Raw genomic sequence first — 25,644 nt, forward strand, 5'->3', positions numbered from 1 at the left:
TGTACCACTTTTCCATAGTTCTCACCTGCCTTTTATAGACGACATCCTTATTTAATCACATGGCTCCTTATCAGAAAAGATAACCAAATCGGCTTTTTGACAAAGCTAATTGGTAGTCAATGGATTAATAAATAGATATTTCCATCTCACCTCTGCAGTTTGCCATTCTTTTCCTCCAGCGTATTATGTAAACCTGCTGTCATTATGGAAATGTCGGAGCTACAATAATAGCCTCATAAAGATAAAAGCTTGTTTGGGAACATGTTTGCTCTTACCTGTATGGAGTTGATAGTGGCTATTAATGCTTCTAATAATTATAACAGTGTTTGGATTGCTGTGTAAACAGTGTTTCAAGGAATATGACTGTGGAATGTTAGTGGAGAGAATGACGATAGATAAAATTATTTCAAAGTGAACTGTAAGGCAGGGAGACCCAACAAGGTTTTATGTATCTATCTGGTTTGCTGGCACTGCCAGCTTTTGTGGAGTCACAGTTTTGATGTCCTTGATCTATTCAGCCACAGATTTTCTTGTGGTCAGACGGCCTTTGCCTCTACAAAGACTCAGAGCTTGGTTCCTCTGCTCTTAAGGGATGCAAACCTCTACAATGACTCTGGCCGAACTCTTTAAGGGAAAAGTTAATAGTGAAAGGACATTTACAATTAGTGGATGGATTTCAAACACTTGTCTTTATTATAATCAGTCTGGGGCCCTGTCATAATAAAATATTTGGATTTATGTTCACTCATACCGAAATCCTAAATTTGAGTGGGATCCAGAGGGCTTCATCATACTTAAGTCCAATTTATCTCAGTGGGACTAAAGTTAGCAATTAACAGCAATCAGTTTAAAGATACAAACCGATATGATGGTATTTGGAAAGTTAGAAAACCAATCCAGGCCATCTGCATAGAAATCTTTACTTTTATTTCTTGCATATATGCTACTGGAAATTATTTCAAAGTTAATTTTGGTTTATGTGGATCTTTAAGTGTTATTTCCTTGCAATATCACTTGACACACATGCAGAAAGTGTTCAGTGATTTACTGTATTTTATTTAAGAATATTTATGAAAGTGGAGTCCTGGGGAAAAAATAAAAATCCCTGAACTTTAGAGTCATTCAGTGAAATCAATCCAATGTCCTGTATTCATTTGGTGCAATGTCATGACATTGCTGCACAGTGTTCTGTGCTGCTACACCAAAGCCACTATCAAAATGTCAATAAAACATTTATTAATAACCTTTATTGGAGATATCCACCAGCATCATAGCTTACATTTGAAACCTTTTTATCAAGTTTGCACTTGTGACACCCCTAAGAAGGTCACCAGAGGCTCCAGCTTCTGGAGGCCCAATGGCTTCCAATAGCAGGTGCACAGTTGCTGTGGTGCCTGCAGTTCTATGGGCCAGAACCTTATAAAATCAGACAAACAAATATATGTGGTACTAGTTATAAGTGACCAGTGAAATACCAGTGTTTACACAGTGCTTCAATTCAGCCAAGTATTGGTTCCTTGACCCTTTTCTCCTTGTCATGTTACTGGCCTTTAACATCTGGGCAGCATCAGTACTTTTCCTTAATCTGGTCCTCCCTAACAAGAGGGCACGTGTTGCGGTGTGACCTGGCAACCAAACCCTGTGTTGTGGGTGGGAACGTTTGGATGGCCACAACACCCTGTTGGAGGTCCCTCGATGCTGGGTGCAATTAGACCAATGGGATGCCAGCTAAATTCTATTGAGGGACCTCTATTTAAGCCCATGCACATGTCCCTGAGCTTCCTCTATGGGGCCAGTGCATCGGAACACCCGCCCACCTCTCCCTATATTTAAGGCTTGCATGCTTGACCTTGCTATGCCGTCGTGTGTCGTCTGTTGTTGGGACGGGCACAGCAGGAATTTCCCCCACTTGGCTGATTGGCTGGTGCCATTTTGGTTTTGCCTGCCGTGTAGCAAATTGTCACAACTTGTAAGGTTGCCGATAGTGCTCTGGTTCAGGTGATAGGGGTGGCAGAACGCTCTGGCCATCCCTATGCAATGGGTATTCCGTTAAGGAATCCAGGGACTCATTGGTTGGTCAACCCTGAGAGGGGTTGTGCCCTGAGCCTGAGAGGACATCTAGCTGGTGGACTGGCTTGACCCCGCTTTCCATTGTGCCGGGTGTTCACCCAAGGCTGACCTATTGTGTGCCCTGGTCAGCGCTACCTGCAAGGGTGCAGGGAGCTAGTCAAACCAGAAGCCTATGCAACCACTCACTTGATTGTAATCAATAAAGTTGTGGCCTAAATTCTGCCAAAAACCAAACCAAAAATTTGAGTCTTGTCTGAAATTATTTGGGGGGTGGTTAAAGGGTCTACACACGCAATTGCTATTGCTATTGTACTCCTTTTAGTTCTTTTATTGTCCATATGTTGTTGTTTAGTCGTTTAGTTGTGTCCACTGCCTCCTGCAGTTTGGTCAAACTCATGTTCATAGCTTCGAGAACACTGTCCAACCATCTCGTCCTCTGCCGTCCCCTTCTCCTTGTGCCCTCCATCTTTCCCAACAATAGGGTCTTTTCCAGGGAGTCTTCTCTTCTCATGATATGGCCAAAGTATTGGAGCCCCAGCTTCAGGATCTGTCCTTCCAGTGAGCACTCAGGGCTGATTTCCAAAAGAATGGATAGGTTTGATCTACTTGCAGTCCATGGGACTCTCAAGAGTCTCCCCCAGCGCCATAATTCAAAAGCATCAATTTTTCGGCGATAAGCCTTCTTTATGGTCCAGCTCTCACTTCCATATATATTGTCCATATATACTACAATTATTTTTTGCTGACTTAATAAAAAGAAGCCCAGATAACATAGTTCTTTTTAGGGTATGGTTATGTGAAAGCACTGTAGTGCATGTGAACAATGTCTCTTTATAGGTGACTTTCATTTGCATTTTAAGTATTCTTTAGCATTTTGAATATTAAAGATACAAACAGCTTTATGTCTTTAATATGAAATCTTTTTGTTATACAGTTGACTCACAATGCACATGAGAGCTACGTGCTGGGGATGATGCTTAAAGCTAAAATTGTGCATAGTCAAATCAACCCTGGAACTGCCCCCAGGCAAGAATTTCTACCTTTTCTAAGCCATTGTGCCAAGCAGGCCTTGCCCCCCTCACAAGGCAGAGAGCCTCTCAGAGCCTCTCAAGCAAAACAAAGAGCATAAAAGCTCTTTCTGCAAAAGGGTTGCCCTCTGTGGAAAGAACTTTTAAGCTCTTTGCCTTGCATGCATTTAATTTGTGCCATGTCAGCTGGCTGGCGTCCAAGCGCTTAAAACTCTGATGATGCAAGTTAAATGCATGTAAATTGTGAGTCAACTGTACTCTATGACAGTCTTCCTCAACTTGGTTCTAGATACAGGTCGGTAGCTGTGTTGGTCTGCTGCAGTCAAAATAAAATCAAAAAATCAAAATAAAAATCAAAAATTGTCCGGTAGCACCTTAGAGACCATCTAAGTTTGTTCTGGGTATAAGCTTTCGTGTGCATGCACACTTCTTCAGATACACTGAAACAGAGGTCACCAGACCCTTATATATAGTGGGAGGGTGGGGTGGGTTTTTTTCTCAGAAGGGTAGTAGGAGATGGGTGATTGACTCAATGGCATGGTAAGCCTGTTGACGTTTTTTTTTTTTAATTATTAAAATAATCTTTATTGAAAATCTTTAAAATTCAACATATAAAAAGAATAGAGTATGGATAGCAGATATAACAACATAACTACACAAAACAGAAGAGATAAATAAATAATGTCAACCCAAAAATTACTTCAGATGAAAAAAAGGAGTAAAAAAAGGGGGAAAAAAGAATTCTAACTTATGAAAACCTAACAAACATAACAATTTTTAATGTAACATAACATAACTTAATATATCTTAACATAACATAACAAATGCAATTTAAAAAAAAAGAAGGGAAAAAGAAAAAGAAAGAAAAAAGGAAGATAAAGAAAGAGGGAAAAAAGAGAAAGAAAAGGAAAAGAAGAAAAGGAAGAAGAGAGAAAGCAAAAAACAAAAAAAGTGTATATATATTTCGACCACTATAACATTACGCATTGTTAAAATCTACTAACCCCCCACCCTCTCCCCCCTTCACCATATCGTGACTTCCAACCACTCCTATATTCTGATTTAGGTTTCACTGATAAACCGCATACCTCTCTCTAATTTAATTTGTTTTCTTAATATTGTGACCCTCATAAGTCCGCTATTAGTTGCGCCTTTTCCACTTGTTTTTGTAAATAAATCTTGAGCGGTTTCCACTCTTCTCCTGCTTTTTCTTCGCTTAAACCTTTAGATATTCCGACTTTGATTGCTGAATTTTGATAATTTATTAATTTGGTCAACCACTCTTCTTTATTTGGTATTTTTTTACTCTTCCAATTTTTGGCGACTAGGAGTCTACCCGCTGTTGTTGCATGCATTAGCACGCATCTGTCTTTTGGTTTTATGTCTTCCTTCAGCATACTCAAGAGGAAAATTTCCGGCTCTTTTTAAAAGGAGTATCTCACTATTTTTTTTAATTCTTGGTATATCTCATCCCAGAACTTCTTAATTTCTTTGCAGCACCACCAGATGTGTAGGAAGGTACCTACTTCTTCCTTGCACCTCCAACAGGTGTTACTGACCCCTCCGTACATCTTGGCTAACTTCGAAGGGGTGAGATGCCACCTAAATTGCATCTTGAGCACATTCTCTTTTAAATCGTAATTTGAAATATAATTTGAATCTCTAATCCATAAACTTTCCCAATTTTCAACCGTAATTGTTTTCCCCAAATCTTGTGCCCATTTTATCATAACCGCTTTGGTTAACTCATCTTTTGTGGCCCAATCCAACAATAATTCATACAAATTTCGGATAAATTTATTTTTCCCCTCCAATAATATTTTCCCAAATTTGGATATCTCTCTTTCGAAGCCAATTTTTTTATCTTCACTAAATTTCTGATTTATTTGAAAGTATTGCAGCCAAACATTGCAATACTTTTTGACTTCATTATATTCTTTCAATTTTAAATTTCCATTCTCTTCTTTTAATAAATCTTTATATGTTGGCCAATCTTTATCCATATTAACCCTTTTAACTGCTATTGCTTCTTTAGGTGACAACCACCATGGTACTTTTGGTTCCAAGACGCCCTGATATTTTTTCCATGTTTTAATTAAAGATTTCCTCACAATACTATTCCAGAAGGTGCTGTGTTTCCCCAATTTTCCTTTCATTAGATAGTGGTGCCAACCAAACCCTACTCCATATCCCTCTAAATCTAAAATTTCGGTATTTTTCAATTCAATCCAATCTTTTAGCCATAGCAGGGCTGCCGAATCGTGATACAGTTCAAAATCAGGTAAACTAAACCCCCCCTTTCTTTTTTTTCAATTAATAATTTGTGTTTGATTCTTGGCTTCTTGTCCTCCCAGATGAATTTCATTATATCTTTATTCCATAAGTCAAAACAATGTGAACCTCCCAAAATCGGAATACTTTGAAACAAAAAAATCATTTTTGGGAGGACACTCATTTTTATCACTGAGATCCTACCCATAAACGAGATTTTTAATTTTTTCCAAATTTCCAATTTGTGTTTAATTTCCTTCCACTTTTTTTCATAATTTTCTTGATACAGGTCAATATTTTTATTTGTTATTTGTATGCCCAAATATTTTATTTTCTTCCTAATTTCAATGCCAGTATTTTCTTGTAATTCCTTTTTGTCACTTTCTTCTAAATTTCTTACTAACAGACTGCTTTTTTAATAATTTAACTTGAACCCTGCTAATTTTCCAAACTTCATTTATTCTTTCTAATGCTCTTGGGACGCTTTTTAGTGGATTTTCTGTAGTGATCATAACATCGTCAGCGAAGGCTCTGACTTTGTATCTTGTGGCCCCTATCTTTATCCCTTCGATTTCTTTATCCTCTCTGATATTTTTTAGCAAGATCTCTAATACTATTATAAATAATAGAGGGGACAGGGGGCAGCCCTGTCTCGTACCTTTTTCTATATTAATTTCTTCTGTTGTTATTCCATTTATTATTATTTTAGCTTTTTGTTTACTATATATCGATCCAATTGCTCTAATCATTTTTTCTCCAATCTCTAGATGTTGCAGTGTTTTTTTCAGGAAGGCCCACGACACATTGTCGAAGGCCTTCTCGGCGTCGATTGACAAAAGTGCTGCCTCCTTCCCTCTATTATTTTCAAGACATTCAATTATATTTATTATATTTCTTATATTATCTTTTAATTGTCGCCCTTTAACGAATCCAGATTGATTTTCATGTATTATTTCTTTTAGGAACCAATTAAATCTATTTGCCAAAATACTAGCGAAAATTTTATAATCACAGTTTAATAAGGAGATGGGTCTATAGTTTGTGGGTTGATCTAGGTCGGCGTCTTGTTTAGGAAGGAGGGTTATTGTAGCCTCTCTCCAAGAATCTGGTACCTTTCCCTCCATTAGTATTCCATTCATGACCTTTTTCAATGGGGCTAGCAATAGATCTTCCATGCTTTTATAGAACTCTATAGGGATCCCATCAGGGCCTGGCGATTTGCCAATTTTCATCCTTTGTATTGCCTCTCTTATTTCTCTATCTGTTATCATCTCATTTAGTACTTTAATCTTATCACCCGGAATTCTGGGTAACTTATATTTATTTAAAAAATTCTCTATCTCTTCTTCTTTTTCCCCTTCGTTTCGGTATAAATTTGCATAAAATTTTTCAAATATTCCTCTAATTTCTTTGGGTTTTTCAACCAATCTTCCTTCTACTTTTAATCTATTTATCCACCTCTCATTTTTTCTTTTTTTTTAATTGCCAAGCTAACATCTTTCCTGGCTTATTAGCCCACTCGAAGTTCTTATATTTCCAGAATTGGGTTTCTCTTTCCATTTCTTGTTCCACCATTCTCTCGTATTCTCCCCTTAAGATTTTAATCTCTTTATTGAGTTCCTCTTTCTTAGTTTTATACAATAGCTTCTCCTTCCTCTTAATTTCATCTTCCAACTGTTTTTTCTTTTTCTCTTTGGCCATTTTGTCAATCTTATTTTGTTGTAAAAAATATCCTCTTGTCACGGCCTTCCCAGCATCCCACACTGTTTTTAAATCTACCTCCCCATTACCATTAAATTCAAAATACTCCTGTACCATCTTGCGGGCCCCCTGTAAGATTTTTTTATTTTTCAATAGAAATATATTCATTCTCCATCTTCTCTTTATGTCCTGCTCTTTTTTTTCTATATTTAACATAACCGGATTGTGATCAGTCATTGTTCTGGGTAATATTTCTGTTTTCCCTGTTCTTATTATTAAATTTTTTGAGATCCATATTCCGTCTATTCTAGTGGCCGATTTATGTATAGATGAATAGAATGTATATTCTTTTTGTATCGGATGTCTATATCTCCAAACGTCAATCAATTCTAAATTCCCCACCATCTCTTCAAAACTTTTTGGTAATTTGCGACTCTTTTCATTCTTCCTAATTATTGATTTATCTAGTTCTGGGTTTAAGACTCCATTTAGATCTCCCATTACTAAAATTTGCTTATCGATGTGTTCTAGTAATTTCCCTTCTAGTTCCTTAAAAATTCCATTTTACTCCCATTAGGTGCATATATCCCTGCAATTAGCCATGACTCTCCTTCCACCTTTATTTCGGCCATTATTATCCTTCCCTCTGTATCTTTCCAAATTAGCTTTGGTTCCCACTTCCCTTTGACATATACCACCACTCCTCTCTTCTTTTTTTCACCTGCAGATATAAACTCTTTCCCCAATTTATCATTTTTTAAGATTCTTTCGTGTTTATTATTTATATGGGTTTCCTGGAGGCAAATAATATCCCAATTTGATTTTTTCAAAATATGTCCTAATTTGTTTCTTTTTTTCTTATTATTGACGATTGTTAACGACTGCAATTAGTCCTACAGGAAAAAGCAAGGGATAGTATGCAGATCACCAAAAATCACTTTAGCATGTGTAATGAGACAAGAATCCAATATTTCTATTCAGACCAGGTCTCTCCATAGTTTTCAGTTTAGTAATTCAGTTGAGCAATGTCACTATAGAGTTAAGGACTGGATTCTTTGTCTTGCACCACAATGACTCAATAAAACTGTAAATGTTGTTAGGAGTCTTGATAACAAATGAGCGTAGTTAATTAAAACAGAGTTCACCGGAGCGGCGATCACAACGATCCGTTCATAAATCAAAGATGTCCATTCTAAGGAGGGTGAGACCAGAAACAGCCGAACTTCCTCTTGTGACCAGGGGCGTAGGAAGGGAGGGGGGTTGGGGTTGTTCCGCCCCGGGAAGCGCAATCCCAAAGGCGGCAGGGCGGCTGCCCGCCCTGCCCGCAGAACGCACACCACACCCTGCCCCCGGAACATGTGGTACGCCCATCCGGGTGGCGTGCCACGCCCCCGGAACGCATGCCATGCCCCTCCGGGCGGCGCGCCCCGCCCCGCCCCCGGTGCTGAAGCATGAAGCTCTGCCAGTGCTTGTGATGTATTCTGTCTTGAAGACCACCCATATGCCTAGACCTTGGGCTAAGGGGGTCAGCTCCCACCTCTTCCTCATTCTCTGAGAGTGTACTTCCATGGTCTTTCCCGCTCTCTGAGCTGCTTTTGTTTCTAGTCCCTGCAGTTTGTCCTTCACTGGCACACTGGCAAGGTGCCGGCTGACTCTCCGCAACTCTGCTATCAGTCGGCATTCCTAAGGGTGGGGGAGTTGGCTCTTGTCTGTAATTCTCCTGTTTTGCAGTTAACCCTCTCTTTTCCAGGCTCCTTCCTTCACTGGGAGCTGGCTGCAAACTTCCCTTGGAGACTGGCTCATGCATGACGGATATGAACTTTTTGGTTTCTTCCCTGATCTTAGATGCTACCGGGGGAGGAGAGAATCCCCCATGCTTGACACCTAGATTCCCGATGACACAGTAAGCTAAATTTTGACTTAGCTCAGTACAGGTGTAAAAAAGAATCTGGTATAGCAAAGTGAATGTGAACTCCTCTGTGAATTATAGAATTGGAAGGGACACAAGGATCATTTAGTCTAACCCCTTGCAATGCAGGAATATTTTGCCCAGTGTGGGGTTCTGTATGGTTCTGGTAAACCATAGTTTGGCTTCCTGTGTTGTTCAAACCATCTCCCTCTCTCTTACTTCCAGGTTCACCCTAAAATGAATTACGGTACAGTACTTCTGCTAGGCAATAGGGACCCAGGTGGCGCTGTGGTTAAACCACTGAGCCTAGGGCTTGCTGATCAGAAGGTCGGCGGTTCGAATCCCTGTGACGGGGTGAGCTCCCGTTGCTTGGTCCCAGCTCCTGCCAACCTAGCAGTTCGAAAGCACGTCAAAATGCAAGTAGATAAATAGGTACCGCTACAGCGGGAAGGTAAACGGCGTTTCCATGTGCTGCTCTGGTTTGCCAGAAGCGGCTTTGTCATGCTGGCCACATGACCTGGAAGCTGTACGCCGGCTCCCTCGGCCAATAATGCGAGATGAGCGCGCAACCCCAGAGTCGGTCACGACTGGACCTAATGGTCAGGGGTCCCTTTACCTTTACCTTTTACTTCTGCTAGGCAGGCCCGAAGTCAATGGTTATACACAATGCCTATGCCAAACCTCTTACACCTGTAATGAATAAAAGTTGTGGTCTTATTTGACCCAAAGTACTGTTTTCTGCCTGGTTACTGTATTCTATAAGACTGGGTGGGTGGTGGTGTGGTGCCTGGGCACACAACACTCAGCTTTCTCTTGCCTCTGTGTCATGAAACTCAAGAGGATATGATCACCTCCTCCCAAGGTTTCCAGTACTTCCACTTTGTGAATCAGTTCCTCCCTGTTGGTGAGGATCAGATCCAAGACAGATGATCCTCTTGTCAAGACATAGCTGCCAAGTACCCCGTATTCCCCAGGAAACCCCCGTTTTTCCTTAGAATTTCCCGGCGGTCTCCCGTTTGAGATCCTCTCCCGTAAATCTCCCTTAAATCCGCTCCTGCCGGCAGCCATTTTTCTGGTGCTGGTTTGCCCATCTATGGGCACCAGAAAATGGCCGCCACTGGTGCTGGAAATAGCTTCTACGCATGCCCGGCGGCCATCTTAGGGGTGGCCACATGGTGGCGGCCATCTTGGATGTGGCCACATGGCCACCCCCAAGATGGCCGCCGGACAACTTCTGGTGCAACTTCCGGTGCCGCTGCTGCTGCTAATCCTGTATTTTTCTGTGGGAGACTTGGCAGGTATGCCTCTTGTTGCTTCTATGAAATTGTCAGAGAGGCAATGGAGGAATTTGTTGGACCTTACATTCGTGATAGAGTTGAGTTCCAACAGATATTGGGTACGTAGTTGAAGTTTCTTATAACTACTATATCTTTCCTTTTTGAATGTTTGGTAATCCGCTCTAGGAAGGCATTATCCAAGTCTTCAGTCTAGCTTAGAGGTCTAAAGTCAATGTTGTTTCCCTCTCCTACAGTTTTAACCATCTTGGGCCAACTGAGTATGCCAGTTTGTGTAACACAGTTAAATCTGGGGTGGGGAATTTATATAACTCAAAAGTTTGCATATCTACAAAGCTTTGTCCAATAAAATAAATTGTCTGGGACCAAGCATATCTTTCTAAGAGGGATCTGCTCTGTACTTTAGGATTTCAGGGTCAGTCAGTAGGGGCTTGTGGACAGATAGGCTTGCCTTGTGGTGAAAGGCCAGGCTATCTTTTCTAACTTTGGCACTACATTTTCTACTTTTGCATCCGTTATTTTCTCTGGTAGCAACACCTCTGAGATGGCTACAAAGTGTAATGTTAGATCTAGATGCTATAAAATATAAAAGGGTTGTGAAAATGAATTGATATTGATTCACCTATATTAGGAACTTTGTATTGCTGGTAATTTCCAAGTGGTCAATGGGAAAAATTTTTGGGAACCACTGATTTATGCTATAGTTTAACATTGCTTTATGACAGATTGCACCTCATTGTCAGTTTTTGGGTGCCAGGCTATGACATTTTGATTTACCCAGGCCTTTGGCAGCTAAGTTAGGTTCTTACCTTTTGGTGGGATGGGGTAGAACTGGTCTTATTGTGTTGTTGGACGAATATTTTAGAGATTTTGTATTCTGTACTGTTTGTTAGGTTGTTGTTTTTTACTGTTGGTTGATTTTATCTTTTTGTGCTTTATCTTCTTAAGTTGCTTTGATACTTTTTGTATAAAATGTAGATAATGATAGTTGATGTGAAAGGTAAATTTCCTTGAAGGTTTGTTGTTGTTGTTGTTGTTGTTTTGCAATGCAGGGTCACCTGTTTTTGGATCCCCCTCTGTTGGGGGTCAGGTACATGCAGCCTCTGCAGGCCACATGATACTGTGAGTGTCATGGAGGCCACATGGGTGCCACCACCCACATGGGACAATGTTGCAAGTAACAAAAAACAAAGGCTGGATAACATAGTTTTAGGGGTACTGGTTCAACAGTCAACCAGGAAGCCAGTATCACAGGAAAGCTCCCCTTGGATTATGAGCTACATTTCCTATGTACCGGTAACATTAGCCACATAATAAAACACCAGCAGGAAAAGCAGGTGAAAAGAATAGCAAAGCCTGCATGCCATGCAAGTAAATTGACACAGAGGAAAGAGTTATGGGTTTTGCTGAATTTTATTTCACTTTTTGCAGCTACATGGAATGTCGGATTGGGAAGACTATGGAGTTTTTAAAACCTGATCACTTCATGCCCAGTTGCAGCAGGAGCAGCTGGCATCAAAGACGAGACCCGTCTGGCAATGCTGCAGGTAAGTCCTGCCGTTCACACAGTGGTAAAAGCTGTTCTTGTCTGTTGGGTCTGGGTACAGGCCTCCGGCTCTGCTAGCACAGAATCCACTGCCTCCGCTGCTGGGGCTGCCACCGGAGCCACTGCTTGGGCTGCCACCAGAGCCACTGCTGGAACTGCCACCAGAGCTTCCACCACCACCGCTGGGGGCTGGTGGGATTGGCTCAATGGGCTTGGAAGGGGCTTTGCAACCTGGAAGAGAAGCAGAGGGCAAGCCATCTCAGCTGATTTGTCTCTCAAATAACCACTACTGACTCAAAATGTGAATTCTACATCATTCTGAGCATGATTTAAGGGATTCTGCCTACATGACATGTGTTTGGCTTGTTCCATAAAAAAAACCCTGCCTTGTACTTTCTCCCTAGTGGGTGATCCACCTCAATGTGAGTAGAGAAGAAGATCTCCTGATCTGCAGCTCCCATCAGCCCCAGCCAGCCTGGCTAATGGTCAGGGATTATGGGAACTGTAATCCTAAACATCTAGAGGGCACCACATTGTCTGCCTCTATGCCAATAAGTCATGAGCACAAGGAAAAGGCTTTTTAAAATCTTATTTAAAAGACCTCTGATTTCTCATTCTACTCTAGATCTGCACAATTTGTGATCCATTGAGCTGAATGCAGGCCACTAGCTATAAACTGTGGCCTGGCAGTTTTTTGAGAACTTTTCTTCTTCTATTTCCAAGCAGGTAGCAATAACTGAAGGTTAATTCAACCTCTGCTTGGCTGTTATACACAGATGGTGGGTCATGAGTTGTACAGTCCAACTCAAATCCTTCCAGAACTTGAGGGTCCCTGTGGCTGTAAATCTAAAGTACTTGGCTATCTGTGGAGTAGGTCAGGAACTACAGCTCAGTGGTAGAGAGCATGCTTTGCACGCAGGAGGTCCCTGCTTCAACCTTTGACATTTTTGGTTTAAAGGGTCCAGAACCTGGTGATGGGAAATACCCTTGAGATCTATGGTCTAGATGACACTGAGCTAGATGGGCTGATAGTCTGTCCTAGCATAAGGCAGCTTCCAATGTTCTTAACTTATTAACACATAGGTTCTGCATTCAGTGCCAGTGATATGATCTCCATAATATACCTTCTCTTTCACTCTGGCCTGCAGCAGCCCTTTCTCCCCAAGTTTTATTGGTCCCTGATTCTATAGTTGTTGGTGAATTCTTCTTGGTTGTTTTGCCCCCATCCTTTAATAATGCATTTTTTTTTTTTGCCCTTTGAAACCTTCCAAATCCAATTGTTCTCATTCTCTCTCTCTCTCTTTTAAAATGCTACCATTGATCAAAAAACGTATCAAGCATGTTCTAAACAGGCTTAAAAGTGACTTAGCTGACCTTGGTACCTCAGTTTGGAGGTTAGTTCTAAAATAAGCAACAGTGACTTGTTTTTTAACATTATGAACATTTGCTGGAACTTTGGCTTTCACAATCGTTTTGAGAGCTTTTCCTGCTGCTGCTACTTACTAGCACTCTGCAGTCCAAGGGCGTTCTTCAGGGTGGTGATCAAGGGGTATTTGCCTTGGTTGCAGAAAGTACCAGTGAAGTCATCCAAGTCAAGAGACCAAACCATAGCACCTGCAAAGTTGTTCTTCTTCAACCACTCAGCCTGTCAGATGCCAAGAAAGATGCCCAAGTCAATCTACTATATAGAGAACCTGTACTTAGTGGCATTGCATCAGCCATAGTCCTCATACCTTGATTTCGAAACTCCTGATGAACCTACCAAGACATTCTAATGCACCAGAATGAATGTATGCTTTTGTGAGATTGGTACCATACCTTGATTTGGAAGCTCTTGATGTTGTCATACCCCAGCCACTCATTTCCCTTGTAGGCGTAAGGCACATCTTGCGAAGCATCCCAAGCTTGAGTGGCACCATTCTTCAGGAAGGTGCAGATCTAACAGAGGAAACAAAAAAGGCATCTTGTAAATCATTACAGGACTCTGTCTTGGTTGCTGTCTCATAATGCAGAGACATAGTGCAGAGAAGTGAACTGAAAGTATCAATGCACAAATCTGCATAGGCTTCATAAAACATATAAGTATTTCCTCCATGGCTTAAAAAGGAGGCACAATGTGTATTGTTGGTTGCACAGTGACAAAAGTTATTATCTTGTCCTCAGTTATCTGAAATTCCTGCCTACCCCCCCCCCCAAACCAGTGTGCCTTAGCCACATTACTTCATCTCAGTATAATCTTGAGCAGAAATGCTAAAACCCAGGGGCCCTAGCTAGTCATATCCATATAAAAATGGTCCCTTGGTCCCTATGAAGGAATCCCCCCCCCCGGCTTTCTGTCTGGCACCGAGAAAAAAATCACCAGCTACTAAGCTTTAGAAACATTTTTTGCACCACTGGTTTTGTGCAAACAGCAGATTTTCCAAGCTATTAGGCCAAAAAATAGTTGTAGGATCTTTGTAGGATTTCTTATTTGATTAGCCTATCCTTAGAATTATATTCATCATCTGTATAGTGTAAATTGAGTGACACGAATAAATGTTTTAATGGATTGTGGTGGGTAAAGTGAACAAACCTCATAGTAAGCCCAGAAGCCAGCTTGTCTTGTATATGGTCCAGCAGGCCCAGCGCTTGTTGTGGGAGCACCAACAGCTGTGTTGGATGGGTCGCTGAGGATGAAGGTGTGTCCATAAGTTGGGAATCCAACAATGAGCTTCTCAGCTGGGGCACCATTCTTCTTCCAGTAGTTCATGGCATAGTCCTACAAAGGCAAATCATGTGTTACTCTCTGCTTGCAAAGTGGAATGTTAATTTCTTCATATATATATATATATATATTAGGTTTAGTCCCTGGCAGGCTTTGAAGCACCCTGTAAAAGCAGCCTTCCAGCTTGGGATGAGAGAATCTGCCAGTTGCAGGTTTTCTCTCTTAGTTCCTTCTTTTTCCACCCTTAAATTTGGTTCTCCACATTTCCGTATCAGTGTATGATTTTTGTTAAAGTAAGCACTTTTGCCTTATACACATGTTTGTTTGTTTTTGCAAAGCAATTTTCCCTAATACAATGCCCTTTTGCATGTTACGTTCACTAGCGTATTATTTTTTAATGCACATCTTACCCTAGTATATGTACTTTTGACACATTATTTGCCTGAAGAATTGCACTGCAGTATTCAGAAAAGTGTGGATTTCAAGGGATGGCTATGTTTCAGTTTACGTGTTGCTTAATAAAGTGCAAATTAGGCAGATTGAGCTTTAAATGTCTCCCCCAGCCCTACTGTACTTTCAACTTATACTTACAACATTGAAGTAGATGTTGCCACCAGTGTCTGCAGGACCTCTGTACAGAGGGCTGTTCTCTCCAGTGTATCTCTCCCAGGAGCCATGGAAGTCATAGGTCATCACATGGAAATAGTCCAGATACCTGTGAGGAGAATAAATGTATCTGTGTCCAATTCTTCATCTTCTTGGCAACTATCAGCAATATGTTGAATAAACCCTATGCTTCTAAGGCTTTTGTAGTCTCACCTTCAATAAACATTACCTCTCTAGACCATAGTCCATTTTCTGCTATGCAGCAGCACCACCATTCTTTTTTCTGACTATATATGATAGCATCTGATGTATAATTAGACCCATAAATGCCGTTTCATAGTGTAAGCCCATCACAGGCCCAGTTTGCTCTTAAAAACTGATCATTATTTTTACTTCAACTGATTATATTTGGAATATTTGATCATTGGTTTTTTTTTTTAGCCCACCTTCTTAGGTTTGTCCTTCAGGATGAATATCTATAGCACTATCAATGTTTCGGTGGTTTATTAAAGTAATCAACAGATGAAATAGTATCTGTGGCTGCCTTGTCTCCTGAAGTAACTCTGTGTACTAGGACTGGCTGTAAGGCACACTGTTCTCCTAAAACCAGACACTATGCTAATACCGCAGCTGCCTCTATGACGATGATGCTGGCATAGTGATTTTACCAATGACACATACTGGCTTGGTTTCACTTTAATGCACAGTGTACAACTGATGAACAATACGACACACCAGGGCCAGCCCTACGTGCAGGCTAGGTGGCGCAGGGCACCACGGCGCCGGCCCGCCAGGAGGGTGCCACGAGCTGCGCCCACCCGTTGGCCGGCCAGTCCGACGTGCAGCTGCGCCCATGGCAACCGTGCTGTGCCTGCCCGCCCGCCCGCTGCGCAGCAGCGCTTGTGGCAGCCGCGCTGCGTGCGGCACCCACCGCGCTGGGAAACGGGGCGGGAGGGCACCGGAGGGATCCAGCGCACCACGGCGCCAGGGGCGCTTAAGACGACCCTGCGACACACATCAGATGATTCAAAATTACATTACATGTAAGGGTATCTTCACCTATGCATATACAAATGACAGAAGTTAAATTGAGAGAGAGAGAGAGAGAGAGAGAGAGAGAGAGAGAAAGAAAGAAAGGTAAAGGGATCCCTGACCATTAGGTCCAGTCATGACCGACTCTAGGGATGCAGCGCTCATCTCACGTTATTGGCCGAGAGAGCCGGCATACAGCTTCCAGGTCATGTGGCCAGCATGACAAAGCCGCTTCTGGCGAACCAGAGCAGCGCACGGAAACGCCGTTTACCTTCCTGCTGTAGCGTTACAAGAGCTGGGACCGAGCAACGGGAGCTCACCCCGTTACGGGGATTTGAACCGCCGACCTTCTGATCGGCAAGCCCTAGGCTCTGTGGTTTAACCCACAGCGCCACCCGTGTCCCAGAGAGAGAGATACTAAGCACCTAAAATACTGTACTTACTGGCCAAGCTCAGGAATCTGGTAGCCTGACTCAATGTTGGAAAGACCAGCAGCAACAGCAGCAGTGACCATGAGTCTGGGTCTGTTCACTTGTTTGGCTTCCTTCTCAAAGGCTTCCAACATTTCCTACAAAGCAAACAGTGAGGTAAATGTGAATTTTCTGACAGAGCCCCACACACTTGTTACTGTTTGGGTTTTGAGCCAATCCTATGAATTTTAGTCAACAAAATCATTAAAGTGACAATTTCTGATTATAAAAAAATGCCTATGAATAAAAATTTATTGAAAAAAGTAAGAGGTGAGGAACCTGTGGCTCTGCAGATGTTGTTGGTCTACCACCATCCCTGACCACTGGCCATGCTAGCTTATGCCAACAACTGGAGGACCGCAAGTCGCCCCACTCCTGTTTTAGGTGTTGTCACAAGAAGCACCGTTTTAGAAGAGGCACCCACTTCTGTGTGAGATAGATGAAAGCCTGTCTCTTCTAAAATGATGCTCACAAGTTTTGGTTTTTGTAGATAATTATATTAAAAATATGAACATGAGTTTGACCAAAATGCGGGAGGCAGTGGAAGACAGGAGTGCCTGGTGCGCTATGATCCATGGGGTCACGAAGAGTTGGACACGACTAAACGACTAAACAACAACAATATTAAAAATAAAGACCCCATCAATCTGAGGGAATTTTTAATTTATAACAAGGTTTTAAAAGATTGACAAAACCTATTAACTGAGTAATGGGACAGCTGTACACATGTTAACTTAGAAACAGGTCCCACCATCTTCTGTAGGGCTTACACCCAGGTGGTTGTGTGTAGGATAGCAGCATAAATGTTGTAGCCCTATGTAGCATTATTGTTATGCTGCTGTGGCAATGGGAGACCGCTGCTCATCTCTGCTGGTGAGAGTGACTTCCTTCCTTGACTTTAGGGAAGCAGTAGGCAATATGGTGCCCTCTATTGTGGACTACAACTCCCAGCAGCTCAGCCAGCAATGGTCAACGCCGGTCAGGAGCAGTGGGTGTTGTGGTCCACAGTAGTATTTGGTTTTGGCCACCCTAGGTTAGGAGAATAAAGGCAGAGATATTGATGCTAAATTATCCAATCTTGCTTCTCCATTTCTGGGTGGTGGTGGGGAAATAAGAACAACATAATCAGTGGTTTTACCTTAACCAATAAAGTAAAGAGGGACTTATCCTGAGGAGTGCTGCCTCTAGAGCCAGGGTACTCCCAGTCAAAGTCCAGCCCATCAAACTCGTACTGGCGCAAGAAAGTGATGACAGAGTTGATGAAGGTCTGGCGGGTCTCAGGAGTGGCAACCATTGCAGTAAATCTGTAATGTGGCCATAAGAGGGTAGAATATAATTAATTATTATGTGCATTACTCTCTATTACTCTATTATGTGCATCCTATTACTAGGATGAAGTAAGGTATGTAAGCGTTCAACTTACGGTGCTGTTCCAAAGTTCCAGCCTCCAATTGCCAGAAGAGTCTTCAGGTCCCCATTCCTGTCATGGAAGAGATTGCAGAGATTAAATCTACCCTATTTCTGGAACAGGGAGTCCCGAGTTGGTGCCATCTTGGTATCCATTTTGTGTTTGCTTTTATAATCTTGAGCCCCATTTTCTTATGACAGATGATCTGTCAAGTAGTCTAGAATGAGTCACTTTTTATTATTGGTTTGCATCCCAACATCAGCTGAAAAACCGTAGCTCCACATGTACTCAAACTTTCTACCTTCTTTGTTCTATGTAGTGCTAGGTTCAGCTAAGTTACAACACTGGCCATTGGATCCCTCTGGGCAGGAAGGCATATAATAGTGCTTTCTGTTCCAGTTGAGCCTCATATAAACAAGGCAGAAGCAGAATGTGGGAAGGGCGGGTGACCATTATTCATGGATACTCACTGGTTTTTCAAGCCATTGAAAGATTTATAAAGAGTGACGTCATTCCATTCAATGGTTGCAATCTCATTGTTGCGCATCCCAGCAAAGGCATAGATCAGGTGAGTACATAGACAAGGGTCAATGTTGTCGGGCTTGTATTTCCCAAGGCCTGGTCTGTATTGGCCCCAGTTGGTGAAGTAGCATGATAGCACATAGGCAGAACCTATCAAGACAAATAGGACAGGTTATAATAAAAGTTTAAATGGAATCAAGCAAGACTGAAGGGTGAGGAGAAGAAAGACAAGTGTGTATTTTCTTCAGCTATAATAAAACATATATATCTGCCAGGTCTTACCGGTAGTATATATTGCAGTTTTGGCATGTCATTATAGTAGGTGCAGAAAAGCATTCATTGCTGTGATATTTAGGAGGGATTGCTGCAATATTCTTAGAGATAGACACGTACAGCTTAGTGTAATGTAAATGCACTAATTTTCTAAACATATTTTCTTTCAAAATATGCATTTCAAAATCCCCTTTAATGGTTTTGAAAGCTGAGAACTGTGTTGCAACGTTTAGAGAAATGCAAAATCCCATAAAAGGCTATGGGCTCCACTAAAAAGACCACAGTCCGTCACTGTGGAGAATGTGGTGTTTTTATAATATTGGGTTTATTTACACATATATGCAACCTGCACCTGTGATGGAGGGGTTCATAGCATTAACACCCACAGAGGCTCTTGTTTTTCCCTTGGATTCAAATGGAAATAAAACATTGCTCTCAAGTGGTGCTTTACCTCTAGGTCACATCACTTCAACTCAACTCTAAACTCAGGCTTTTTCCTTCTAACTATCTATGGTGTCTCACACAGAGCCCCTTTCCTTTGTTTTCTTTAATGGCCCATCACCCAGGCTGTCACTTCAACACAGGAAGTGGCCAGGTGAGACTTAGACATTAATTTAAAGAGCTGCTTTCCATACCTATTTGTGCATTCAGCAGGAGCACCAGACCTATAAAGAAAAAGTGAATCATTGGTAAATTAAATATGTATAAACTTTTATGAGTTGTTTAGAAATGATAGTGCTATTTAACTTTGAAAAGAGTGGCAAATAATTTCTGTTTTGATAAAAGAGTTTGTTTTAGGCCTTATATTGGCCCCTATATTATATAGTTCAGGGGTCAGCAAACTTTTTCAACAGGGGGCCAGTCCACTGTTCCTCAGACCTTGTGGGGGGCCGGACTATATATATATATATATATATATATATATTGGGGGAATGAACAAATTCCTATGCCCCACAAATAACCCAGAGATGCATTTTAAATAAAAGCACACATTCTACTCATGTAAAAACATGCTGGTTCCCGGACCGTCCGCGGGCCGGATTTAGAAGGTGATTGGGCCGGATCCAGCCCTCGGGCCTTAATTTGCCTACCCATGATATAGTTATTCAAACATGATTTAAAATAAAAGCACATTAACTGCTAGAATTTTCAAATAAATTCTGATGGAGGTATAATTTACTCTCTGCATGCTACTTGGAGGAGGAATAATTAATTTTCTTCCATAATTTGTACCTCAAAGGTATCCATGGACTTCATTGCTAAGTATTATGCAGGAATTTTCAAAAACTGAAATTAATAGTGGGGAAAGAAGGGGTTGATACAACTGAAGAAAAATCTGCAAGATTTTCAGTTGTCAGTATTACAGGGAACATACTTGGGTCTCCGGGAATTTCCTCCAACCTTATCTGGAGGCACAAGGGATTGAACCAGGGACTTTTCACATGCAAAGCATGTGCTTTTCCACTGAGCTTTGGTCATTCTCCAATGGAGGGAATTCCTGCTTTCCAAATATCCCAAACAAAGAATGCTTTCTCTCCACACTAAGGAATGGAGGGAAGCAACACTTCTGGTTTTGTAAGGAAATATGGTAGTGAATGAAATCTTTGCTATAGAATAGCAAGAATAGAATAAACCTGCTCAGTTATTTTGAAATCCATTCAGTTAATTAAAAGTTGTTCTCTTTTAAATACTAGAATATGCATGAAAAAGTAAAGAATGGGAATTACAGAATGAGTTTCTTCCACCAGTAGAGAAAAGATACAACATTTTATGAATTTCAGATTTGTACTTACCGGTAAGAAGCATCAACTTGGCCATCTTGGTCTCTGTACTGACCTAACATTGTTTCTCTCTTCCTTTTATACCATGCACTTGCCCTTCCACCTGTTCAGTGCCTTGTGATCAAAGCATCAGGTGATAGGGACATTCATCTAAAATTATTGGCACACAACAAATTCCAGTACCAGAACAAAGACACAATTAAAAAACCAAACTTAAGAAAACATGGTTATCAGTATTTTTTATTTTACCAGTGCTATTGGGATCCTGGTGGAATTAGATTGCAGTGTTTAAGTCCCATTAATTGAATGATAACATATAGAAGTCAGGACTGTATATTTGCTGTACCAATTCGCTTTTGATTGCACTTATAAATTGAGAACAAATACTTAGATATATAACCTGTTTACTGAGGACTTTCAGCTATTTGTCCCAGTTACCTGATTGTTCCCTTGGAAAACTGAACTATGTGCATGTATTTTGTCTCTTTGTTTTTTAAAAATGATAATTTTTATTCATGTATTTTGTCTCTTTGAGGGGGCTGCTCTAGAAATGACAAGGATCTCCCAACCAGGAATACTCTCTGCCTCCCTGGTCTAGGTTTAACAAAACTATGCTTAGAAACTCTTGTTAGGCTTTCCTATGTCACAGGTGTAGAACCTGTGACCCTCCTAATAATGCTGGACTACAGATCCTATCACCCTTGGCCACCGATCATGCTGGCTGGAGTGGGTGGGAGCAGAAGAGTCTGCTGGATTAGAGCAAATGTCCTTCTAATCCAGCATCCAGTTCTCACAGTGGCCAGTCAGATGTCCATAAGCAGGACCTGAGTGCAACAACACTCCACTTGTGATTCCCAGCAACTGGTATCCAGAGGCATGTTACCTCCAACAGTAGAGGCAGAACGTAATCCGTGTGGCTTGTACCCTGCGTGAATTTATCTTACCCTCTTTTATTTTTTTATTTTTATAAATTTTTTTATTTTTTAATTAAACACAAATAAAACAAAATACACACAAACAAGGATTTCATAATCACAATTTCGTCTCTAATCATTATATTTGACTTCCTCAATTCCTCCTTACTGCGCTTCATCCTATATTAATCTTTTTGCAATTTCTACTTCATATTCCTCTTTGACTTTTGATTCCATATATTTATACCATAATCATCCTTAACCATGATAAATATTACGATTTTCCTTCAACACCAATCTATTTTGATAAGCTACAGCTCCCTGTTTCTATCAAAAACCCTTTCTTATTATTCTATGTCTATTTTATTCTTTTTCAAATAGTCTTTAAAACACTTCCAATCTTCTTCCACCATTTTTTCTCGCTGGTCTCGAAGTCTCCCGGTCAGGTCAGCTAGTTCCATGTATTCCATCATCTTCATCTGCCATTCTTCCACCGTCGGTATTTCTTTCAGCTTCCAATATTTCGCTATCAAAATTCTTGCTGCTGTTGTGGCATATAAGAAAAATGTGGTATCTTTTTTCGGTATTTCGCTCCCAACTAGTCCCAATAAAAAGGCCTCTGGTTTTTTTATAAAAGTGTTCTTCAACACTTTTTTCAGTTCATTATAAACTTTCTCCCAGAAGTCCTTTATCCTGGGGCAAGTCCACCACATATGATAAAAAGTTCCTTCCACTGCATTACATTTCCAACACTTATTGTCATATGTATGATACATTTTAGCTAATTTTACTGGGGTTAAGTACCATCTATACATCATTTTCATAACGTTTTCTTTCAATACATTACATGCAGTAAATTTAATAGATTTTTTCCACAATCTTTCCCAGTCCTCCATCATTATATTATGTCCAACATCTTTGGCCCATTCAATCATTGCTGATTTCGTTAACTCATCTTTTGTTTGCCACTCCAGCAGCAAATTATACATCTTTGAAAGATTTTTTGTACTCGAATTCAATAGCAGCGTTTCCAATTTGGATTCTTCCAATTGAAAACCTATTTTTTTATCATTTTTAAAAGCCTCATTTATCTGATGATACTGGAGCCAATCAGTAAGTATTTCCTTCATTTGATCATATGTTTTCATTTTACATTGGTCTCCTTCTTGTATCAAAATATCTTTATATTTTGGCCATTTGGTTTCCATATTTCGCCTTTTAAATGCTTTGGCCTCTAACGGTGAAACCCACCTGGGTGTTTTATTTTCTAGCAGATCTTTATATCTAATCCATACATTAAACAATGATTTCCTAATTATATGATTTTTAAAACCTTTGTGTAATTTTATCTTATCATACCAAATATATGCATGCCAACCAAAAGCATTGTCATATCCTTCCAAGTCTAATATATCTGTATTATTCAGCAAAAACCATTCTTTCATCCAACACAAAGCTGCAGCTTCAAAGTACAGTTTCAAGTCTGGCAGGGAGAATCCTCCTCTCTCTTTCTTGTCTGTTAAAATCTTATATTTTATTCTGGGTTTTTCCCCCTGCCAGATGAATCTAGATAGAACCTTTTGCCACTCTTTGAAACACTTTGTATTATCAATTATCGGCAGTGCTTGGAATAAAAATAACATTCTTGGCAATACATTCATCTTAATAACTGATATTCTGCCCATCAATGACAGCTTCAACTTATTCCATATATCCAAATCTCTCTTAATTTCATTCCACATTTTATCATAATTGTCTTTGTACAAACCTAAATTTTTTGCAGTCATATTAACACCCAGGTACTTCACCTTCTTTACAAAACTCAAACCTGTGATTTCCTGTATCCTATTTCTCTCTTCCAATGTGAGGTTTTTTTCTAGAACCTTCGTTTTAGATTTATTTAACTTGAACCCTGCAACCTGCCCGAACTCCTGTATTAAATCCAGCGCCTTAATTGCACTGGAGTCCGGATCCTCTAATGTCAAAACTAGATCATCTGCAAAGGCTTTCAACTTATATTGTTTTGTCCCTACCATAATCCCTTTGACCTCTTCTTCCTCCCTAATCGTTGTCAGCAAGACTTCCAGAACAGTAATAAATAGCAGGGGGGAAAGAGGACACCCTTGCCTGGTTCCTTTTTCTATTCTTATATCCTCCGATATCACATTGTTAACTATAATTTTAGCTTTTTGTTCCGAATAAATTGCCTTCTGTGAGGGACGAGGGATACAGGGAAGTCCCTCCCATCTTAAGTTCCAGCCCATCCCCAAGCGCGGGAGAGAGTAAGGAGAGCTCTGCCTCCAGCGGAGAGTCAGGAAGTGGTGTCCGAGGCTCAGGCAGGGTTGTGGAGCCCAGGCCGCAGGTGGGACAGGAAGTAGGACGCACAGGGGGGAGGCCAATTCCCCCAACTCCCGAATTGCGACGCAAACGTAGGGGGAAGAGGTTGGGTCTGCCAAAGCTGTGGTGCTGGAAGAAAACGCGCCAATCGCCATTCGGGAGTTCAGACACCTCACCTTAAGGATGCATTTTTACTGCTCTGAACACTGTAAATAATCAGCACTTAATAAAAACCTTAAAAGACCATGCTGGAGTCGTTACTCTAGAGTAGCCATACCAGGCCCTCTGACAGCAACTCCCGAATCTTTTTTTTGGCTACTTTGGAGTGCAGCGATGAGCGCTCAAGAGGCTGAGCATTGGAGGCTGGAGGCCGAAGCAGCGAAGCAGGAGCTGCAGAACCTCACAGCGCACGCACAGCAGCAATTGCATGCTGCTCAGGAGGAAGCGCGAGGGGCGCAGGAGGAGCTGAACAAGCTGGTGGACCAGGTGAGGACAAAAGAGGAGACTGAGAAACAGCTAAGGGTGATGGTTTTGGACCTACAGAAGAAGTTGGAAGAGGAGAAAGCCGCTAGAGGTGGGGGGGTGCCCCAGCCGCAGCTAGTCCAAGTGAGAAGGGGACAGAGCCTAGTCACCAAGTTTAGCGGCGACCCTAGGGAGTACCTAGGATTCGAGACAGAAATAAATTATGCGCTGGAATTGCATGCAGCAGAATTCCCAGATGACGCGCACAGAGTCTCCTTTATCATAGAGCATTTGACGGGGGCCGCCCGAGAATGGGTAAGACCGCTCATCGCGCAAAAAAATCCTTGCATGAAGAACGCAAAATTATTTCTAGAAGCTTTAAAAATAATGTACGCTAGTGACAGTGAAATGGAGGCCACTAAAGAGGAGCTTCATAACTTAACACAAGGAAAATCGACAGTTAGGGACTACTGGGCGAGATTCACCATGCTGGTGCACAAACTGGGGTGGGATCTGCAAAGTGAGCCAGTGAAATCAGCCTTCTACATGGGTTTGCACGCAGACGTTAAGGATGAGCTGGCAAGAGGTCCCAAACCGCGAACTATGGATGAGTTAAGCAAAGCGGCGCTAGCGGTGGGGGTGAGACAGGAATCCAGATGGAATGACAAACAAGCGACGCGCGCAGCAAAACCTTGGTTCCCACGCTCCCAGGACAGACCACATCACCAAACCCCACCCCAGGGCCCGCCCCCACACCCGCCCAGGCCAAGCCCAGAGCCGGAACCGATGGAGATCGGAGGAGCGCGCGCGCGGGCTTTTCAAACCCCGGCGGCGCCAAGACGCAAGGAGGGAAGAGGCGGGAATTGCTTTCTCTGCAACTCCCCCAGGCATCGCGTCAGAGACTGCCCTCATCGCAGAGAGTGGCAAGGAAAGGCGGGAACGGTTGTACCTTCCCCAGCTGACGCAGCACCACAGCAGGGAAACGAGACAGCCTGGCTGCAGGAGACAAGGGGGAGCGGCCAGGCACAGTCAGCAGACAACAGCCCCCGCCCGCCCACCCGCACAGAGAGGAGCACAGCCAGCCCACCCCTCCCAGAGCAGGAGTGGTTCTAGAAGTCACGCTCACGCTCCCAAATGGCTATCCCCTGACAGTCCTCGCCTTAATTGACAGTGGTGCCTCAGCCAACTTCTTCTCGAGAAACTTTGCAGAAGAGCACCAGATCCAACTTCTGCAGCTGGATTTTCCCCTGCACGTGGCCACCATTGACGGCAGAGAGCTGCTGGGAGGGGCCATCACGCATCAAACCCCCCCCAT

At 41.8% G+C, this 25,644-nt stretch overlaps 1 protein-coding gene across 1 annotated transcript; it reads right to left on the bottom strand.

Annotated features, from left to right (window-relative positions):
* Positions 1-11,668: 11,668 nt before the first annotated feature.
* Positions 11,669-20,680, bottom strand: LOC118088822 (acidic mammalian chitinase-like). Its single transcript, XM_035122930.2, has 11 exons — positions 20,629-20,680; positions 19,471-19,500; positions 18,511-18,712; positions 18,056-18,112; positions 17,771-17,936; positions 16,606-16,730; positions 15,116-15,239; positions 14,393-14,578; positions 13,639-13,758; positions 13,324-13,465; positions 11,669-12,051 (listed from the first exon to the last, which is right to left on the bottom strand). Exons 1-11 carry the CDS (start codon positions 20,651-20,653, stop codon positions 11,759-11,761), a joined length of 1,470 nt encoding a protein of 489 aa, XP_034978821.1. The 5' UTR covers positions 20,654-20,680; the 3' UTR covers positions 11,669-11,758.
* Between the last annotated feature and the right edge of the window lie 4,964 nt (positions 20,681-25,644).

The sequence above is a fragment of the Zootoca vivipara genome, chromosome 7 (genome assembly GCF_963506605.1).
Source record: "Zootoca vivipara chromosome 7, rZooViv1.1, whole genome shotgun sequence".
NCBI classification, from domain to species: domain Eukaryota; kingdom Metazoa; phylum Chordata; class Lepidosauria; order Squamata; family Lacertidae; genus Zootoca; species Zootoca vivipara.

Excerpts from the sequence above, each read along its gene's own strand:
- LOC118088822 (XM_035122930.2), bottom strand. The coding sequence starts at position 20,653 with ATGGCCAAGTTGATGCTTCTTACCG. Across the intron at positions 19,501-20,628 it reads CAAGTTGATGCTTCTTACCG|GTCTGGTGCTCCTGCTGAAT; the intron begins GTAAGTACAAAT and ends TTTTCTTTATAG. Across the intron at positions 14,579-15,115 it reads GCAACATCTACTTCAATGTT|GACTATGCCATGAACTACTG; the intron begins GTAAGTATAAGT and ends TTGCCTTTGTAG.